This window comes from Ornithorhynchus anatinus, chromosome 7 (assembly GCF_004115215.2).
Source record: "Ornithorhynchus anatinus isolate Pmale09 chromosome 7, mOrnAna1.pri.v4, whole genome shotgun sequence".
NCBI lineage: Eukaryota > Metazoa > Chordata > Mammalia > Monotremata > Ornithorhynchidae > Ornithorhynchus > Ornithorhynchus anatinus.
Window position 1 is genome coordinate 76,030,191 of NC_041734.1, and position 19,858 is coordinate 76,050,048.

Consider the following 19,858-nt stretch of genomic DNA (forward strand, 5'->3'; position numbering starts at 1 on the left):
CTTTCCCTCGCCCTGACACAGATGACCCAGACTTGCTTTAAAAAGGGTGCAGGGAGAGGGAGGGAGATGGGAATCATTTTCCAATCCCTTTAAGAAAGCCACGAACAATCAGACTTCTTCAACTTTCCTGCAGAGATGGTTCGATCCGCCGATCAAATTTATTGAGCGGTTGCTGTGTGCCAAGCTCTTGGGAGGGTACAATGTAAGCAGAGTTGGTAGACCCATTTCCTGCCCACAGTGAGCTTACAGTCCATCAAGTTCTGTCAACAAATTCTCTACACAAATCCTCATAGAAGAACCTCGCCTCATGGAAGGAGTACATGGCCCTAAACAGAGAAAGAAGCATTTGTTTGCAACACTCAAAACCCCAGATTAATTTTTAATGTGTCGTTTTCTTTTTACAAACTGAAGACTGGGAATCTCACTTTTAAGCAAAGTTGCAATAATTACGAATGTTGAATTTTCCAACTAGCCATCACTTGACAGTGGGAAAGAGAAAATTATGGCCATGTTCTGATTGCAGGTAAATCATCCGCGTGACATTTTCTCTTAGACTCTTTTCTTTAACGAAGTGTTGCCTCCACATAATAGTTCTCTCTTTTCCTAAGTCCCAGCACCTCTAGCTCTGTTAATTTATCACCGAGATTATAAATGTCGCACTTTTCCCCCTAGGTCTTTCCCTCCAAACATATGGCTTAGGAAAACCAGGGGTTCTTCCATTAGTCATTTCGGACTACTTCTAGGCCAAGATTTCTGCGCCCCACCCCCCACCCCACCCCACCGTTGCAGTCTGTGCCCATGATATTTCCTGAAAGTGATCGACATCCATGAATGGCTTCCTCTACATTAGGCTTACTCTTTGCGATTTCACTGCTGTTACCAAAGATGAGAGAAAAGAAAATCAGGGGGTATTAATTAACGTGCGGGAGGGATTTTGGAGCACTGGATCCAGTGTGTGGATTCACCTCTAGTGTCTTCAGGGTTTAGCCAGATAGCTGTCTCTGTCCCTGAAAAAAAAAATCTCAAATTGCAAAATAGCTCCATAAAGTAAGCCTCTGTGTTTTTCTTCTTTTCTTTGCCTTTGGGATAAGTTCAATGTGATGCAGCACTACAAAGCTTACACTGATATCTTCTTAACCAAAAGTGGGGGGTGGAGGGGAAATAGGGTTTCTTACTTTCTGTCGATCTGTATATTTAAATGTTGAAGAATCAGCCCTCGGGAACCAAACATGATTAACTGGAACATTTATTAATAGTTTCATAGCTCAATTTTATTAGCAGCCACTGATGGACTCCTTTATACAGATGCACATTGTTTTTGTTTTTCGGTTTTAAAGAAAAAAACAACAAAAAAACTTTAATTGTCGGTCTGTGCTAAATGCTGTAAATATCCACGTTTACTGCTTCGAAGGATAATTGCACATTTCTTTAAATGGGACTGCCTCCCCCGTTTCTTTCCCTTTAAAAAAAAATCAAGGCTCTCAAATTCTGATTTTTCAGGTTGGGGGGGAGCTTTGCCATATATTAGTAAATATATATAATATATATATATGTGTATAAATATAATTTTTTAAGCATGGGACAAAGGACATAAGGAACACTGCATTATAAAGTACCCAGTCAGAGTTCGTTATACAGAGGTATATGCACACTTCAATAAAGATGTAGTTAAATTTAATGTGGTTTTTTTTTCCTGTCTTGTGTCTCGCTGTTGTTTTTCCTGCAGAAAGATGTATGCTCTTCTTTTATAATGTGCCTTGCTCCCTGATTGTGTGAAAATATATTATAGAGAGCTATATATTCAGTACTACTGACCATGTTTTCATTCTCCTGCTGGATTAAGTTATTTACCGAGTCACATTCTTGCCAATTATTGTCAGTAAACTGTTGTAATGGCTTAGACCGTGGACATGCAGTCAGTGTAAATTTTGTTTTTTCAGTTCCATGCTTCCATTATGTAAGTTTACCAAACAGTAATAAAAAAAAATATTGGCTTCATATTTTTAAAATGGGGATTTTTAATGACACGGACAGTGAGTTTTTAAGATGAGCGAAGGGCTGGCCTCCCTTTGATGTTGTGATTGTTTCGATTTGGAAGGGTGTTAGTTGATGGAAACTAATTGGATACATTTCTTGGTTTTTGTTCACTCCAATGGCAGATGCATTTCTCAGTGCTTCCTAGTGATTGAAATTCCTCTCTCTTCTCCTTTCCCTGTCTCCCGCTCCCCACCTCCCCCATCGGTTGTCGCTTCGGTACTTCAGCGGATCTTCGTGTGTTTCCGTAGAAACGGTCGTCGTCTGTTCAAATAGAAGGCTGCTCTGAACAGGAGGCCCCCATTCCACCCACCCTTCAACTCTGCTGACCCGTTGCCTCGTAAACGCCACATCTGCACAGACACATTAGGTTTAACCTCACCGACTTAACCGCCGTTTAATCACGGCCTCCCCGTTTCTGCTCTCCCTTGATGTGAAGATCCTTGCCTTCAGCCTCATCTCTTCATTGAATTCAACTCCCTTGCTGCCCTTCTGTCCTCCCATTGCTCTCGCCTCAGCGGTTCCTTGCCCTAACCTAAGCCTGACCCCCTGGCGATCTTTCCATCTTATTGATAAGACTGTGAACTTATCGAGTGTGAACTTCCTAGAGGCCTCCCTTCAGCTCTCAAAACTCTACCCTCTTTTCCTCTGACCACATCCTCTCTCCATTTTTTTTTTTTGGTATTTGTTTAGCGTTGACTACGTTGCAGGCAGTGTACACAGAAGCTGATCAGGTTGGCCACGGTCCCTGACCCACACAGGGTACTCAGTATTAATCCTCATTTTATATGCTCCTGAGACCCAGGGAAGTGATGCGTCCACGGTCACCCGGCGGACAGGTGATGGATGCGGAATTAGAGCCCAGGTCCCCTGCCTCGCAGGCCTGTGCTCTCTCCACTAGGCCACGTGGCCCCTCTTAAACCCTTCCTCCCATTCTCCTCCCCTACTTTACTGCGACCTGCAACCTCTCTTGACAGCCCCTTCCCCTTTGCCTTCAGTCAGGCTCAAGTAACTCTCTTACAAAAATGTCCTGGATCCCTCAGTTCCCTTCAGTAATCTCTGCTCTTATTCCTGGATCACGTTCAACCACTTCTTCAACTTTCTCCAGTCAGGTTTTCGCCTCCATTGAGACTGTTCTCCAAGGTCACCGGAGATCTCCAGGGGACTCTGTTCTGTCCTAGTCCTCCTCGGACACCTTCGGTTACTGATGAACACTCCGGCGCCCTTGAAACGGTCGGGACTTGGTTTCGTTGGCTCCCTTTCCGTCCCATCCTTTAACCACCAGTGTCCTGCAAAGCTCTTTTCTGCCTGGAACTCTCCTCCTCTTCGAATTTACCAGATCACAACTCTCCTGCTCCTCCAGGCAGCCTTCCCTGATCAATTCCCAGCACCCCATGTCCTAACCTCCTTTAGAACTTAGGCTTGTTTAATCAATTCTTTTATCCTGACATTTGTACTGTTACTAATATCTTTGTTCCACCACCTGAGCCCACAAGTGGCATATGATTCAGTCATTCATTCAATAGTATTTATTGAGCGCTTACTATGTGCAGAGCACTGTACTAAGCGCTTGGAATGTACAAATCGGTAACAGATAGAGACAGTCCCTGCCCTCTGACGGGGCTCACAGTCTAATCGGGGGAGACGGACAGACAAGAACAATAGCAATAAATAGAAGCGAGGGGATGAACATCTCATTAAAGCAATAACAATATGATTGGTATCTACCTGTCGCCCACCCACCCCCATTAGATTCTAAATTCTTTGAAGGCAGGCACATGTCGTTTACTCGTGCATCCTCCCAGATACTTAGAAGGCATTTAATATGATCGACTGATGTATTCGTCTGCTGAATAATGCAATATTTTAGGGTACTTGTTAAACGCTTACTCTGTCAGGCACTGGACTGAGGTAAGTGCTGAGGTAGAGACAAGCTAAACAGGTTGGACACAGTCCAATTCCCTATTTTACAGAAGAGGTAACTGAGGCACAGAGAAGTTAAGTGGTTTGCCCAGGGTCCCACAACAGAGGAGCAGGAGAGGTGGGATAGAACACGCCCAGGCCCGGGCTCTATCCACCAGGCCACGCTGCCTCTTCCAAAGCGGGTCCGTCTCCTCCTGGCCCATTGTTTGGAAAGAAAAAAGAAAAGTGACCTCTAGGTCACACTGAGGAGACTCAAGCAACAGTTCCTCTGATCGCTCTTCCTTCAGTCCGGAGAGGACAGAAGCACCACCAGGCTTGCCTTCCGCTCCTCTCCCCGGGATCCACAAACACACTGGCCTTGCTAACTTGCCCTTCTGACCCACAGCGATTCACACGGGGAAGCGCTGGCAAAGAAAAGCCACATCTGCTTGGGATGGAAAAGTTGGGGTACTGGCCCAAGGTGAAGAGCCCAGGGTGAAGAGGGTGAGCTCCTCTCCTTGGGAAGGAAACATTTCCCATCGCGTGAAGAGGAATAATAATGTTGGTATTTGTTAAGTGCTTACTATGTGCAGAGCACTGTTCTGGGGGAGATACAGGGTCATCAGGTTGTCCCACGTGAGGCTCCCAGTCTTAATCCCCATTTTACAGAGGTCACTGAGGCACAGAGAAGTGTCCTGCCCACAGTCACCCAGCTGACAAGTGGCAGGGGCGGGATTCAAACCCATGACCTCTGACTCCCAAGCCCGGCCTCTTTCCACTGAGCCACGCTGCTTCTCTATGTCTTTCGTCCCTTCCCCCCGGCACCGATGACCCCAACTCCAACCTCGGAGAAGCCGTCCTCGCCCTTGCGTAGAACAGATGCTCCTTAGACACTCGGTGTGCTTTGTTGGTCTTTATTTAGGACTTATAACAAGTTCTTAGTACACAGAAACAGTTAATTCCAAGTACAATTAAAAAAAAGTTAAAAATCGAATGCTCTCCCCCTTCTCCGGAGGTGGTTTAATGGCACACACCATCAAACGTTACTGGCTGCACACAGCTCCCCAGAGGGTCGCATCGATCGAAACTCGTTCGTCACCGGCGTCTCTCGTCTCTCCGTGGGAGCTGAAAGTACATCGACTGCATGAACACTGCCAGAGCACAAGTCACGTATGTTCTCACTGTAAACTAGGTTGTCGTTTGTTTAAGAAAAGGTGCATGGACACAAAGTATGATAGAAACTGTTTTTCCATAGAAGTCTGGAGTTGCAAAAGACACTTCCATTTTAATGTGAAAATAAGCACTGTTTTCTGTTTTACAAAAATTTTCAAGATCTTCAGTAAGGTTCGTTCGCACAAATAACCCATTCTGTACACAGATTGGCCTTCTCACTATCTGTCGATTTTCAGAGAATTGAACAACAAGAATTAGGGATAGAACGGCGTAAAGTCAACGTTAGCTATAAAGCACAACGCCTCTGTAGTCGATGGCTGTGTGTAAGGCTACCTCTCCTATAAGGCTGCTGTGCTGAGCTCCCGCCCCCGCCGAACTGTTTTGTAAAACTTTTTTTTGCGACACGCACCTTGCCACGGAGAAGACCCCCTCCGCCGCACTCCGAGGCCCGCTGAAACAAAACCGCCCCTTCTCCGTAACCGAGGTCGGCCTTAACATTCCGGCGGCGGCGAGACAGACCCGGCCGCCTCATCTTTCAGCTATCTTCCCGAGGTGAGCGAGCAGAGCCCCGCGTTCTTAGATTTAAAGAAGAACACGGCCTACCGCGCGGAAACCGGCAGAGATGCGCCGCCGGAGAGAAAGATTCCTAACAGAAACCGTGGTCCTTTCTGCCCGAGCGTCCCAGGCCCTGAAAAACGGCCCACCCCTCCCTCCGATCCTGCCGTTCCGTGGGTCGGGGAGAGGGGACGGGCCCTTTGGGCACAGGGTCGGCGACGGAGGTGGCGCTGAGCGTCTTTATGGCTGAAGCTTGAGACTCCACCGAGCACCGCGTGGCTCTAGGGGGCCTTGCAGATTTTAGACATGCAGGTACATCCCCCCTCATCCCAGCTGGAGCCGGAGGTGGGGCCCCAAGACGCCCCTTGGGGTAGAGCCTGAACTCCCAAGAAGCTGCTGATCCGTGAGCTAGGACTGACCGGCCCCGCTCTTCCCCTCGCCCCTCCACCAACCCCCACCTCGAGCCGCTTCCAGGAAGGCAGAACAGACCTGGGGCATTCGGGGGAAGCAAAAGAAGAAGCGCCGCGGCGGGGCCGAAGCCGAGGGCTTGGTCTACAGCGTGTGGATGTTCCTTATCTCCCGATACCGAGGCTAGAGAGCCGACAGGCTGCTTTTCGCTTCTCACTCCCTCATCTAGGCCACACGGTCCAGGGATCAGAATCTGGCTTGTTGGCAGTGTCCCGCTCCATTCACAGTCTAGCCCGAGGAGCCTTTCGCTCGGGCGAGGTGAGTTTTCTGGACTCGTTCCTTTCCACTTTAACCGACATTCAGGGAAGAATAGCAACAGAAACTCCTGCATCCCTGGCTTTCCCACTTGGCCAGCTGGGCATCACCAAGTGAAAGCCAACAGTGCCCAGTGCAAGAAGCTGACTGAGGAAGGAAAAGGCTTGGAGACAGGGGCACCCGGGCAGGGCCAACCACCGGCTGAGGATGCTTCCAGCACACAACACAGTGATTGGTGAGGAGATCTGGGAAATACCGAGACCCCTCATTTCCTTTCCATAACCCCAACGTAGGAATTCAAGAACTTGGTAATACACTGTTAATTGGAAATTCCTCACTGTTATCTGCTTTAATGAGATCATTACGAATGTTAAGAAAATAGTCTCTATAAGCCCAGTATGAGAGAGCTGAAGGGGGCAGGGGCGGGAGAGGGCATCAAACCGGTATCCCTGATAGTTCATCACTGAAGAAAACAATCATCCGAGACAGATGAAGACAAGGGCGGGAGAGGAGAACTTGCTGAAAGTGAAAATATCCCTGGGGAGAGCAGGCTGGTCAAACCCGCTCAGAGAAGGCCGGCATTACAAAGTTCAGGAGATTGGCTCGGTCCCGCCCCGGGCAGAGGTCATTCTAACACGGTTGTGATCAAAAGGAGGTGTTCAAACTACTGGCGGCGAGACTGAAAAGTACGCGGTAGGGGTGGGTTCGCTACCCATATGGTTTCTATAGAAATCGACCCAGAACGTTATAAAGCAAAATTTCAGAGGAAGGCACTGTTTATTCCCGTTCTACTTCTTGGATGCCGGGCTTGTATCGCACTGGGGGCAAATGGCAAGCCCGGGGCTCCTACGGTTTGGGATAGCTTCGTCGTGGCGAAGCTAAAATCGGAAGATTCTCCCACGTGCCCTGCCCTGCCTGCCCCCCAGTCCCGGGAGAGGCGGGCAGACGAGCGGTCAGCGGAGAACTAGGCGAGGGAGCAAAGGTGAGCCCCGTGGAGACGGCGGCTCAGCGGAGCCACGAGCTTCCAGGGAAAATGGTCTAGTCTTTTTCTGTCCCGCCGCAAATTGGAAACGGTTCCTTTCCCACGTGGAAGGGACTGGCCACACGCCCCGGATACACTGTGGGGGCCAGCTTGTGAAAATAATAATGCTATCTGGTAAGTGCTTACTGTGCGCCAGGCAATGTTCTAAGCACTGGGGTAGATACAAGCAAATGGGGTTGGACACAGTCTCTGCCCCTTTTGGGGCTCCCAGTCCTAACCCCCACTTTACAGATGAGGTCACTGAGGCCCAGACAGTGAAGTGACTTGCCCAAGGTCACCCAGCAAACAGCGCACAGGGATTAGAACCCTGGTCTTTCTGACTTCCACGTCTAGGCTCGATCATGAAAATCAGGACTGTGGGCATGTTTGACTGCTTAAGGTGGGTGGATGGGTCGGGCAATGTTTTAGATGCTCCCCATTCCCCCTCCCCCCAAAATACTGAAAAATCTGGGTGGGCTTTTCTGTTTATTGTCTACCAGAAAAACTGACCAAAATCTGCCCTAGTTGCCTCCTAGCTTTATGAGGCAGTTTTCCCCCAAATGAAGAAGGGGCTCCTCTCCCCCAGGGCTCGTGACTGGCCCCCGACATCACAGCGGTTGAACAAGGAGAGGGAAACTGGGCCCGTTGGCGAGGAACAAGTGTAGTAAACCGGGACGGTGAGGAGCTGGAGATTGGCCAGCTGCGTGGCCTGGTATCAGAGATGAGGAGAAGAGATTTGCTGCTCAGAGAGTAAAGAAAACCAAAAAAAAAAAGGGAAGGAGGGAGAAAAGGGTGGTAGGAGAGAGGAAGGGATAAGCAAGTCACAGGCAAGAGGAACAGATCGGAGGTTACGGGGAGAAAAGACAGGGCAGGAGCCGAGGGAGGGGACTGACGTGGCGTCATGACGGTCTGACCCAGCTGCGGCCTTTTCTAACTGGGAAATGGGACGGGGCTAATCGGAGTTTCTGCCCACCGTAAGGTGGGAAGCCACAGAACCCTTCGACGATGAACTGTTTTCCTCCAGTTTTCACTCTTCCCATTCCCTCCCCTCGCCTCTCTTCCCTCAACCTACCCCCTTGAGATCGCTTGAATTTGTAGCTTCTGGTTTAAAGAGTGGTCACTTTGGTCACTGAAAGTTGTGCTTGCAGAGTTTAGTGCCGACGCCCTCTTTCCATCCCTTCTGCCCGCCTCCCGGGAATTTCCCAGGACAATATTATGCCGCTGGGAAAGGCGGTTGTAAATGAGTCAGGAAGGCATAAATCCCAAGGAGGGATTTCTGGGATGGCTGTCTGAGAGGAATGCTCCAAATGGGCGAGGCTCTAAGTAAGGATGGGATAACCAAGTTACGTTGCGATTCTAGACTGTAAACTCATATGGGCAGGGAATATGTCTGCCAACTCTGTTAGATATTGTACCCTCCCAAGTGCTTGGCACAGCGCTCTGCCTACCACTGATATTAAATGCCACATCTTCAACTCCCAACAGAAAAGTATCTGCCAAATCTCCCCAAATCTAGCTTTTTCCACGACTTTCAAGTCTTTGATTGTAGGGCCCGTCTGTCAGACTTTAGGATTCCCTAGCCTTTAGGCTATGAAACGAGAGAAGCCGTGTTACACTTGTCTCTGTAGGACTATCCAACGAGTTGCTAGAATGAGAATGGGGTGCGGGGGGGACAAACTCGAAACGAGCACTTTGCTGAGACCCTGCGACAACTTTTTTGGGATAACGGCTGCGATATCATTTCCTCCTCCTGCAGTGAAAATACCCAACTGGTGAGTGATCTTATTAATATGCCTCATCTACGCTACAGCTTTGAGATGAGAACGCCCTGCCGGAGACTTCTGAACGATCATTTCTGAACATCAGGTCCTCCCAAACTCTCACCCCCTTTTTCCGTCCACATTTATACAAATGGAGGTCACGTTCAACTGTGGAAATCTTACAAATGATGTGATGGAATACACTGGCCTCACCGACTTTATAAATAGCATGCAGTCTATGAACCGTTACATACAATAAACTCTCTCATTACTCTGGGCCTGATCTATAGACACTAAGCATCCTTCCTAGACGACCTACAGAATTCAACGCCGTACCAAAAAGCAACGTTTCTTTCAACGTCAGTCCCGACCGAGCCGGCTTCCGCCGGCTCGGGGCTTGGCTTGGGACGATGCCAAGTTTGGCAAGTGCTACGCCGAATCCCGGGGCTCTCGGGACCACGGCTTCCCGGCTCCGCAATCCAGGACGACTGTCTCATCCGCTTTCACCTTTCACCGGTGGAAACTGCTGAGGACACTTTTCAGACTTGATAAGGTACTTGCTACCCTGGCTCTCCATGGCAGGCAACACCGCACGTGTGCGAAGGAGAATAAACAGTTCTAGGGAGATTTCATTATCTTCTTACCCGGCATTCAAAACCCAAGAGCCCCAATCTGAATTCAGAGCTGAAAACGTCTCCCTCTGCCTTAGCATTATTACACACCAAAAACCTGAACTCCCGACAGCCCCCCTCGACTCCCCCCGTAGAAGGGTGCTAGATTTTTGGTCCGGGACTGCCCAACCCCGGTCCCGGCTGGGAAGGTGTAGTGGTCGTCCAGTGCGGCGAACCAATGAGAGAACCAAATGGAAACACCCAGGTGGCAGGGTCTGAAAGATTCTCCGTGCGGAAGACATCGAAGAAAAGGTTTCTCAACGGGGTGATCCATGGAGTGAAAAATTGAGATTTGGTGCTTGTGTGGGAGACAGAGAGAGTGAGGGCGTGGATTGTTTGCACACGCGTGAATGGCACCGGATAACAGTTTCCCCGTTTCCCCACTAACTTCAACTGACACGTATCCACGAGAGCGCTCTCTCTCCCCCTAGCGCATACCTTAACTAACGCGCGTCACTTCTCCTCGGATCGTTTTCCTTTGCTCACCTCCGTCGGTCACACCTGCCTCCGAAGGCATAAACCCTCCGGTGTTCGCTTAGTGGTTAAGGTCCATTCCAAATCCACCGTGTAAATGAATGACCTTTTTCTTCTCCCTCTCCCGAGCCAGCCTCCGGGCCAGGCCACCGTCCCAGTGACACCCCGTCTTAGCCAAATACTGAAATGGATCGGGGCGAGCTCGGGCCCAGCCCTCCGCCATCGAGCCGAGAGACTCCACTGCCCCGCCTCTGGGGCGTCTGCTCCCTGGGCGGTCGCCTGGCGGGAGTGTCCACCGCAAAGGCTCGCTCTCCCCTTCGGGGGTCTAAAGGACCGTGGCGCGAGTGACACTGAGTAATACTGACGAGAGAACTGGGTCTCTCCGCCCTGAAATGGGAAGGTGGAAGCAGGATTCCAGGGGAGTGTTCGCCGTGCAAACGGAGGAGCGAGTCAGTGCAGCCTGCCGCTTCGGGTTCCACCCGTCCTGCCCGGGCCGCGCTCGGGCCGCCGCGGCCGGGCGGCCGGAAGCCCGTTGGCTCAGGGACGGCCCGCTGAGCCAGGTCACCACCGCGTTATTCGTCTGAGTTAGAACTAAAGTGCAAACTCTTCGGGGGAATAACTTCATGCCACCCTCCGATTCTGGGACACGCACAATCGTCAGGGCTACTCCCAGAGAAGAGGGAGGGAAGCCGGCTGCCAATACCGCCTACGGTCGCGCTCGGCTCTTAACGGGGCCGGGCGCCCAGGAGGCGGTGGCGACAGTCGCCATTTTACTCCCTAACGGAGGTTAGTTGTCGGGGCGGGTCCGGTCCTCTCTCGTGAGCCACACCTTCAGGATCGGGGTGTCCTAGATTCTGGGAGATTTACAGGAATACCAAGTCGGAAATAACAGAAAGTCGACCCTGCGAGACCATGCAACTCACGATAAAGATTCAGAAGAGCGACAGACAGAGGGTACACGTGCATCGTGGCCGTTTTGAATCTGCAAACATTATCTATCCTCAGCCCCCACAGCAGATGGCCTCTCCCTCTCGCCCTGCCCCGCTTCGGCCCCTCGGAGGGGCCGCCGCCTCCCGATCGCATCCGTCCCATGGCCCTTGACGAAAGCCGCGGTGGGAGACCGGTCGGCTCTGGGCTCCGCAAGCCGGGCCCACGGGGCTGAGCAGCTCCGGGAAGATTTATCTTCACGGGAAATCAAACCTCCTGCGAGTTGGATGGGAACTGATACAGGGAATTCAAGCGCTAGGTCACCCATATGTGCTCTTTATTCCTCACAGAAGCGAAGCCAGGGTGGGAAGGACGTTCACTGAACTGTAAATCGACCCCAAAGCCCCGCAGCTAGGAGCAAGGGGGAAAATGGCAGGGGTGCCACGGTCCTGCGGGGGTCGGGGAGGAGAGGGGATCCCGGATCCCGACGGAGTCAGTAGGATTCCGACGGGGCATCGGCTCCCTGGCGCCATCGTGCGCCTCCAAGGTATCCGAGAGTGAACCGGTCAGCTTACTCGACTTCAGACGGCTCATCGCAGCCACTACTGGCAACAGGAAGATCCATTTGTTCAAACTCAGGTCACTAACTTTTTTATAATGAAAAAAAAAATGAAAACCCAAAATAGTGGTTTTATTACAATCGTCCTTCATTCAGTTCGCTCGAGTGGCCCCTCGAGGCCTCCTGGAAACCTAGGCAGCCCCGCCAGTTCCCGTGAGAAGAGGTTCAGTCTGGGGACGGGATAGAGGGGGTGGGGGCGGGGGTTCTTCACTCAGAGTAATGCATGATGGACTCCACGTAATTCCCTGGGAAGAGCCCCGTCACTCCATTCATGACGCCCTCATACCAACCGTCGTCGTTCTTCTTGATGACGTAAATGATGGCTCCTTCCTGAAATGAGAGCTCATCTTCCTTGTCTTTTGTGTAGTCATAAATCGCCACGACTAGAAAAGAACAGAGAAACCACTGCAGGAAAAGGGGAAGCGGGCGGGACGACAAAACCGAGAAAACGAATGACCGGGGCGATGGGCCCCTCCCCGCCTCGAGCCACTCAATGATCATCATTTTCTCCAAGGAGCCCCCGGCCGCAGGGATGGCCTGGCCGTTCACGGGAACCAGAGGTGAGCTGGGTGCGCTCGCCCATTCTCCAGAAAGTTCAGTAACCTGAGGAACGCCCGAAACCGGGACCCCTGGTTCCAAAATGGGGCCTCGTGTCCTGATACCTAATTCCTAGCAGATGAGACCACTAGAAAATGAGATCCTTATAGGCAGGGATCATGTCTACCAACTATATTGTACTGGCCTCTCCCTAGAAGTCAGTACCAGGCTCCGCACAGGGTACGCACTCAAAATGCCACTAGCTGACTGATTCTGAATCGCCACCTAACCAAGATGTATCTGGATGAGACTGTCCTGGAATGACCAAATTCCATCTGAACAGTCTCCTCACCCTTCCACGGCCGTGCCCCTCTAGACTTTAAGTTTGCTGTGGACAGGGGAACGTATCCACCTATTCTATTACATTCTACTCTCCCAAGTACTTAGTACACGCTCTGCCCACAGGAAATATTCAGTAAATAAGACTTGGTGACTAACCCCCCCCCCCAAAAAAAATCACCCTGTGTTACCAGGGAGCTTCTCCAAAAACAGACTGGAATTTTCTCCAGCCTATCCTGGAGTGCGGGCTATCTCTTCTCCAGGATTCCTTTGCCATTTGAGTTACAACATCCCAGTCTTGCCCGGGAAGGGAACACGTCCACCAACACCGTTACACAGTTGTAAGTACTCAATAAATATCATCGATGGATATCTGCCTAGCGCGCACACTTACGCTTTACATAAATCGATCAATCAGTGGTATTACTGAGCACTTACTGTGTGCAGAGCACTGTCCTAAGCAGTTGGAAGAGTACAATGCAACAGGTTGGTAGACATTACCCCTGTCCACAATGAACTTACAATCTAGTGAGATGCATTTTATCCCTTTCCTCTGCACTTACGTGGGTATGTGCGTTTCGTTCAGTTATTTATTCAAGTGTTTCATCCTAACCTACTTGTGTTACTGCCAGTGGCATCCTTATTCTCTCTCCTGTGCCCCTCTTTGTAAATCATTTTGGCATCTCTGTCTCTCCCGTTAGACTGTAAGTTCTTGAGGGTGGAGAAATGTGTGTCTTGTTTCGGCTTTACCCTCCCAACACGTGGTATAATGTTTCACATTCGGTCGGTGCTGTTGAATTCAACTGACTTACATACATGTAAATTATATGTAATTTATTTACATTAATGCCTGTCTCTCCTTCTAGACTGTGAGCTCACTGTGGGCAGGGAATGTGTCTGTTATTCATTCATTCAATCAATCGTATTTATTGAGTGCTTACTGTGTACACAGCACTGTACTAAGCGCTTGGAAAGTACAATTTGGCAACAGATAGAGACAATCCCTGCTCAACAGTGGGCTCACTGTTGTGTTGTATTCTCACAAACGCTTAGAACAGTGCTTAGCGCACAATAAGCACTCAATAAATAAATATGCCTGATTGATTGATTAAATTCCACTGCTTGATCGAGTACCTGGGTATTGGCAAAAAAAATTTTTCATTCTGGGTTTCTTGTCTGCACCACTTAAATATCTACTGCTTTTAACACAATTTAAATGGTACCAACTAAATTTTGTGCTGCGTTGGGGAAATACAGATCACAAGTTTTAAACACTTATGCAGCTTCCCTGAATAACTGTTTAGAGAGGCAGTGCTAAGGACAGCATTAGCAACTCTCTGTGGCCAAGAGTCCTAAAAATAATTCAACCAATTAGATGGCATGCGGTCCCCCAGACAAGGCAGAATTTCCTTCCACCTGTTGATAAAATGCAATGCAGGCGTGGTGTCACCTCTAGGAAAGGAAGCGGGAAACTTGGGGCCTCATAAATGCATATAAATTTCACAGGTGAGCAACTGCCTGGTGACCTAGTTTCTCTTGCCGAAGTTACAGGGCAATGATAAGTACTACTTGAAGACAAACTCCACTTGACTGCCCAAAGAGTTGCCATTCAGCACATAAAATTGGAAGTGATAAAAGGTTCATTCCAACTCTACAGGATTCTGTTTCCCCATGGACTTTTTGCTGAGATAGCTCCTCACTCTAAAGAACCCTCTTCCTCTTGAAAAACAGCTGTGCGTTAGCCTTTTAGCTGTCTTCTTAAATGATTCCAATCTTTGTGACCGTAGCCTTCTACTAAATAATCATTGGGAACTTTTCTACTGAGTTACTGTTTAGAAAGCATTTACCGGTTATGGAATGAAACTGTTGAGCAATTGATACCCAGAGGTAGTAATAATAATAATAAGAATTACGAGAACAATATTTATTAGGTACATATCTGCTAAGCACCTGGCTAAGTGGTGGGACGGGCAATAAATGGATCAGATCGGACACAGTCCCTGTACCACAAAGGGACTCCCAGTGTAAGAGGGAGGGATAGTGAGTTCCCTAGACCCATTTTACAGATGGGGAAAACGAGACCCAGGGGAGGTGAAGTGATTTGCTCAATTCACACAGCAGGTCTGTGACAAAGCTGAGACCAGACTCCAGACCACTTAACTCAAGTTCTGTGTTTTCTCCACTAGGCCACGCTGCCTCCCTTTAAGCGGAAAAAATAGAAGGAAGAGTAGCAGTTATGAAGAGTTAACACACAAACACTTAGTGGACAGAGCATGGGCTTGAGAATCAGAAGGATCTGGGTTCTAATCCCAGCTCTGCCACTGGTATGCTGTGTGATCTTGGGTAAGTCACTTCACTTCTCTGGGTCTGATTTACCTCATCTGTAAAACGGGTATGAAGACTGTGAGCGCCACATGGGACAACTTGATCACCTTGTATCCCTCCAGTGCTTGGAACTGTGCTTTGCACACAGTAAGTGCTTAACAAATGCCATCATTATCATTACTATTATAAGCCACTTCACTTCCCTGCGCCTCAATTACCTCATCTGTAAAATGGGGATTACGAATGAGCCCCAAGTGGGTCATAAACTATGTCCAACTTGATTAGCTTGTAGCTACCCCAGTTCCTGGCACACAGAGAGTGTTTAACAAAGACTATAAAATTTTAAAAAGTTGTATGGTAACACCTTTGCTAAATTTCGCTGGAGGGGCAGGGTTGTTAGCATGCGGATGGGGAGGATGAAGGAGGGGAGGTTTCAAGGGATAAAGAGGCCCAAAAGACTAAAATCAGATCAAGCTTACTTTTTTTTTAATGGTATCTGCTAAACTCTTACTATGTGCCAGGTGCTGGGGTAGACAGGAAATAAGTCGGACATAATCCATGTCCCACATAGGGCTCCCAGGCTTAATCCCCACTTTACAGATGAGATTACTGAGGCACGGAGAAATTAAGGTCGCACAGCAGACAAGTGGCAGAGCTGGGATTAAAACCCAGGTCCTTCTGGCTCCCGGACCCAGGTTCTGTCTACGGGGCCACGCTGCTTCTCCTGCTGCTTTTTGTGGGGAGGGAGCCGGGGAGGAGAGAGCCTGTGAGGGAGGCGAGTGCTCGGAACGAAATGCCTCCTTCCCGGCTCGGGGAAGAGACGGGGCCTGGACAATCTCTGCTAACGTTAGCTGTCCCCTTCCTGGTTAGTGGCCTTGCAGCTGCCAGAGCTACATTAAGCAGTTCTCCCTCCTCCACCTCCTTCTCCTCCGCACTCACTGTATGTGGTACGTGCCGGGCCCTGTTCTTCTTCAAGACCGGGGACGCAGCACAGTACCACAGTCAGTATGGGCAGCCCCCGGGCCGAGGCGGCTCTTGCTTCCTGCCCCGGGCGGTCCCTCCCGTTGGTCACCGCCAGACGTGGCTGGCACCCCTCAGCACACCTGGAGCTTGCTGACGGAGACCACGGGTGTGGAGGCAGGCTCGGAGGGCGCCTCACCACTGGGGCGGAGGACGGCCGGCCCCCACACCCCCACGGAGGTTAGGGGGACAGGGCGGGAACAGATCCGACTGGCCTTGCCTTCTACCACCTCTTCTGTATTGTACTTTCCCAAGCACTCAGTAGAGTGCTCTGCTCGGGAAGCGCTCAGCAAATCCCCACTGATTGGTTGCTTGATGTGGGAAACCTCACCGGGTTCTCCCGATGCCGAACCCTCTGGGACGGTGGCTCCCACACAGAGGGCACCTCTGCTGGAGCGGCACACTGGATACCAAGTAGAGCCACGCCTCGCTCCCGAGCCGTGGGCTCCCGACCCCTCGCCTACTAAACGCAGTGCAAAGTACTGAGCACAGGGGAAGTAGGGCAGGAGCAGAAGACATGCTTCCTGCCCCACCAATTAAGAGCTTAAGAACCAACGATTGGGCAGGGAACGTGTCTATCAATTATGTTATACTGGGACTCTCCCAAGCAGTTAGTACAGTGGTCTGCCCACAGTAAGCACTCAATAAATACCACTGATTGGTTGATCGATTGATAGGTTTGTAGACGACCTACATATATTCACAAACAGTGGACTCAGAATAAAACCAATTGTTTCCCCTCTCTCTCGTCCTCCCTCCCTACCAGAGATGGCTGAAATACAAATCACTACCACTCAATTCAATTCCTCCATGCAGGGTCTCATCAGGATTAAGGTTTGTCCGTCAGTCTCAATGGGAGACTTCATCGTCATCATCACCACCACCACCACCAATACTAAAACGATCCCTCTTATATGTGAATTTCTGTCTGTGACTCAGCAGACTTCATTGTTATAATTACCTTTTTCTAAGTAGGTCCGGGGGGCCCAAGGCGGGTCCTCCTCAGCATAAGGATCACTATACTCAACCACAGCTGCCTCCTCTTCTTCGTAGTCTTCTGGAGGTGGGGGTGGAGGTGGGGACTCATCAAATACTGGCTCTTCTGCAGGAGGTGGAGGCGGGGGTGTATCTGAAACTAAAAGCAAAGCATTAAGGGGATCCCAAAAATGATACAGCCTCCACACCGTAGGAAGAAAAAGTCTCACTTCTGACTCCAAAGCTTTCCCATTCTATTTTCGTGGACTGTTCAATGAGCTGAGCACCAGTTTGCTGTTCTAAATTTCCCAATAAGTTCTCCCACAGCACTTAAACCGTTAGAAAACCTGGCCAAATGATTCTTACCAGTTGAGGCTTTTCTCTCCAATGTGCCTCTTTTCCTCCACGAGTCTTATGTATTTCATGGAATAATTTATCCAGCATATAATTTATTTAAAAGCATTAAAACCTAGAAATCTACGACCCAACCAGGCTACGGATCCTAACGATGTAAGTGTTATATTGTGATCTTCCAAGCACTTAGTACAGTGCTCTGCAGATAGTAAGCGCTCAATAAATACAATTTAAAAAAAAAAACCCATGGCAGGTGGATGTTTTTAAAAATGCTGATTCAAGTTAAATGGGGATTTCTTACCCTGGGAGATTCCAGCCACCTGGTGGCTACGTGAAACATGGAGAGATAACACTAATGATAACGTTGGTATTTGTTAAGCACTTACTGTGTGCCAAGCACTGTTCTAAGCATTGAGGTAGACATAAGGTAATCTCGTTGTCCCATGTGGGGCTCACAGTCTTCATCTCCATTTTACAGAGGAGGTAACTGAGGCATAGAGAAGTAAAGAGACTTGCCCAAGGTCACCCAGCTGATGAGTGGCAGAGCTGGGATTAGAAGCCCCGACCTCTTTCCACTAAGCCACGCTGCTTCTCCTGAGAGAGAGATGGTGTCGGAGAGCCCCTGAACTGCAAATCGCTCTCTCACACTGCTCCTGGTTAACAAAACCAGAGCCAGGAGAGCCCTTTAAGGTGACTGCAGGTGGCCACTGTGGATTAAAGAAGGCACTCCGGCAGACTGGGGCGGGAGGGTAAGGGAGAGAAGGTCACTAGGAGAGAATCAGCCCTCTAGACTGTAAGCTCGTTGTGGGTAGGGAACGTGTCGACCAACTGTTATACACAGAGTAAGCGCTCAATAAATACGACTGATGAGGGGGTACAGAAGAGAGATCCATCTGAGCGAAGGAAGAGCAGGTAGACTACGAACACGGCCATGTGAGATGCCTAAGTGGGAGGCAGCATCCTGCCCTGTTGGAGGATCGCCCCAGCTCAAGGTAGTGCTTGGCACATAGTAAGCGCTTAATAAAAACCCTCATTATTAATAACGAGATTCAATGCCAAGAGGACCGGCTTGGGGACGACGTTACTGCGGGCCAGAAATAATTCCACCTGCTGGAAAGTTGCAGAGCCTGGATCAGGGCCTTTGGAAAGCAACTGTGACTGTGAGCCCAGAATGGGGCAACCTGTTCAGAGCTCCAGTAACCCTCATGGTCTGAGGTCTGAGTCAGGCCGGCTGCCGTTACTACAGGTTAATAACCGGCCTGTACAAAACCACTGGGACCCCAAATGTTCCCAAACCCCAACAGATCACGGATGTGCCCGTCCTCACCAGAAACCCCCTTTTGTGGGCAGAAAGGGGCAGAGAATTCATTCAATGGTACTTATTGAACACTTACTGTGTGCAAAACACTGTACTAAGCACTTGGGAGGAGAATGATCTTCTTACCACTCATGTTCCTGGGCAATAATAATAATAATGATGATGGCATTTGTTAAGCGCTTACTATGTGCCAAGGACTGTTCTAAGCACTGGGGTAGATACAAGGTAATGAGGTTGTCCCACGTGGGGCTCACCGTCTTCAACCCCATTTTACAGATGAGGTAACTGAAGCAGAGAGAAGTTGTGACTTGCCCAAAATCACATAGCTAAGTGGCAGAGTAGGGATCAGAACCCATGACCTCTGACTCCCAAGCCCAGGCTCTTTCCACTAAGCCATGCTGCTTCTCTGTGACTTCGTGCCTTCACCCGAGTAGAGAAACACAAGTAGCCTAGGCTACCCCACTGATTGAGTGGGGCTTCGATGTGGTTTATTTCACTACTGCCAGTTTCGCCTTCATCAGTCGTCCATCTTGGGTTGTGAGCAGCTTCCCTGATTCCGGCAAACACCTGATCTCTGTTTTGATAATAGTAATAATAATGTTGTTTATTTGTTAAGCGCTTACTATGCGCAGAGCACTGTTCTAAGCACTGGGGGAGATACAGGGTAATCAGGTTGTCCCACGTGAGGCTCACAGTCTTAATCCCCATTTTACAGATGAGGTCACTGAGGCACAGAGAAGTTAAGTGACTTGCCCAAGGTCACACAGCTGACTAGCGGCGGAGCCGGCATTAGAACCCGTGATCTCTGACTCCCAAGCCCGCACTCTTTCCACAGAACTAGGTGCAGAGTCTAATCCGGCGACCAGGTTCCCCGGTGTCTCCTTAAACATGGCCGTGAAAATCCATTGCATAAATAGGGATTTTTTTCTTCCACCATATTACCTGCTGTGCATAACTGAGTGGGTGAAATCAGACTTCAGTGGCTAATGGAGGGTCTTGATGGACTTCAATTTGTACATTCCAAGCACTTATTACAGTGCTCTGCACGTAGTAAGCGCTCAATAAATACTATTGAATGAACTTCTTCAGATAACCCACCTTACCGAGCCCTACGCCTGCAGACCCTGTTAA

General features: G+C 49.6%; 1 protein-coding gene across 19 annotated transcripts in view; it reads right to left on the bottom strand.

Annotated features, from left to right (window-relative positions):
* Positions 1-10,946: 10,946 nt before the first annotated feature.
* ABI2 (abl interactor 2) overlaps positions 10,947-19,858 on the bottom strand; it is a 95,037-nt gene continuing 86,125 nt past the window's right edge. For 13 of the 19 annotated variants that reach the window (XM_039912562.1, XM_039912561.1, XM_039912560.1 and 10 more), the window contains 3 exons: positions 17,042-17,215; positions 12,150-12,242; positions 10,947-11,887 (listed from right to left, as the gene is read on the bottom strand). In XM_039912562.1, the coding sequence (XP_039768496.1) occupies positions 11,652-11,887; positions 12,150-12,242; positions 17,042-17,215 (503 nt within the window). In that variant the 3' untranslated portion in view covers positions 10,947-11,651. Of the gene's footprint in view, positions 11,888-11,910; positions 12,243-17,041; positions 17,216-19,858 lie in introns of those variants that run through there. The other 6 variants (XM_039912567.1, XM_029068692.2, XM_029068691.2 and 3 more) reach the window with 1 other exon arrangement.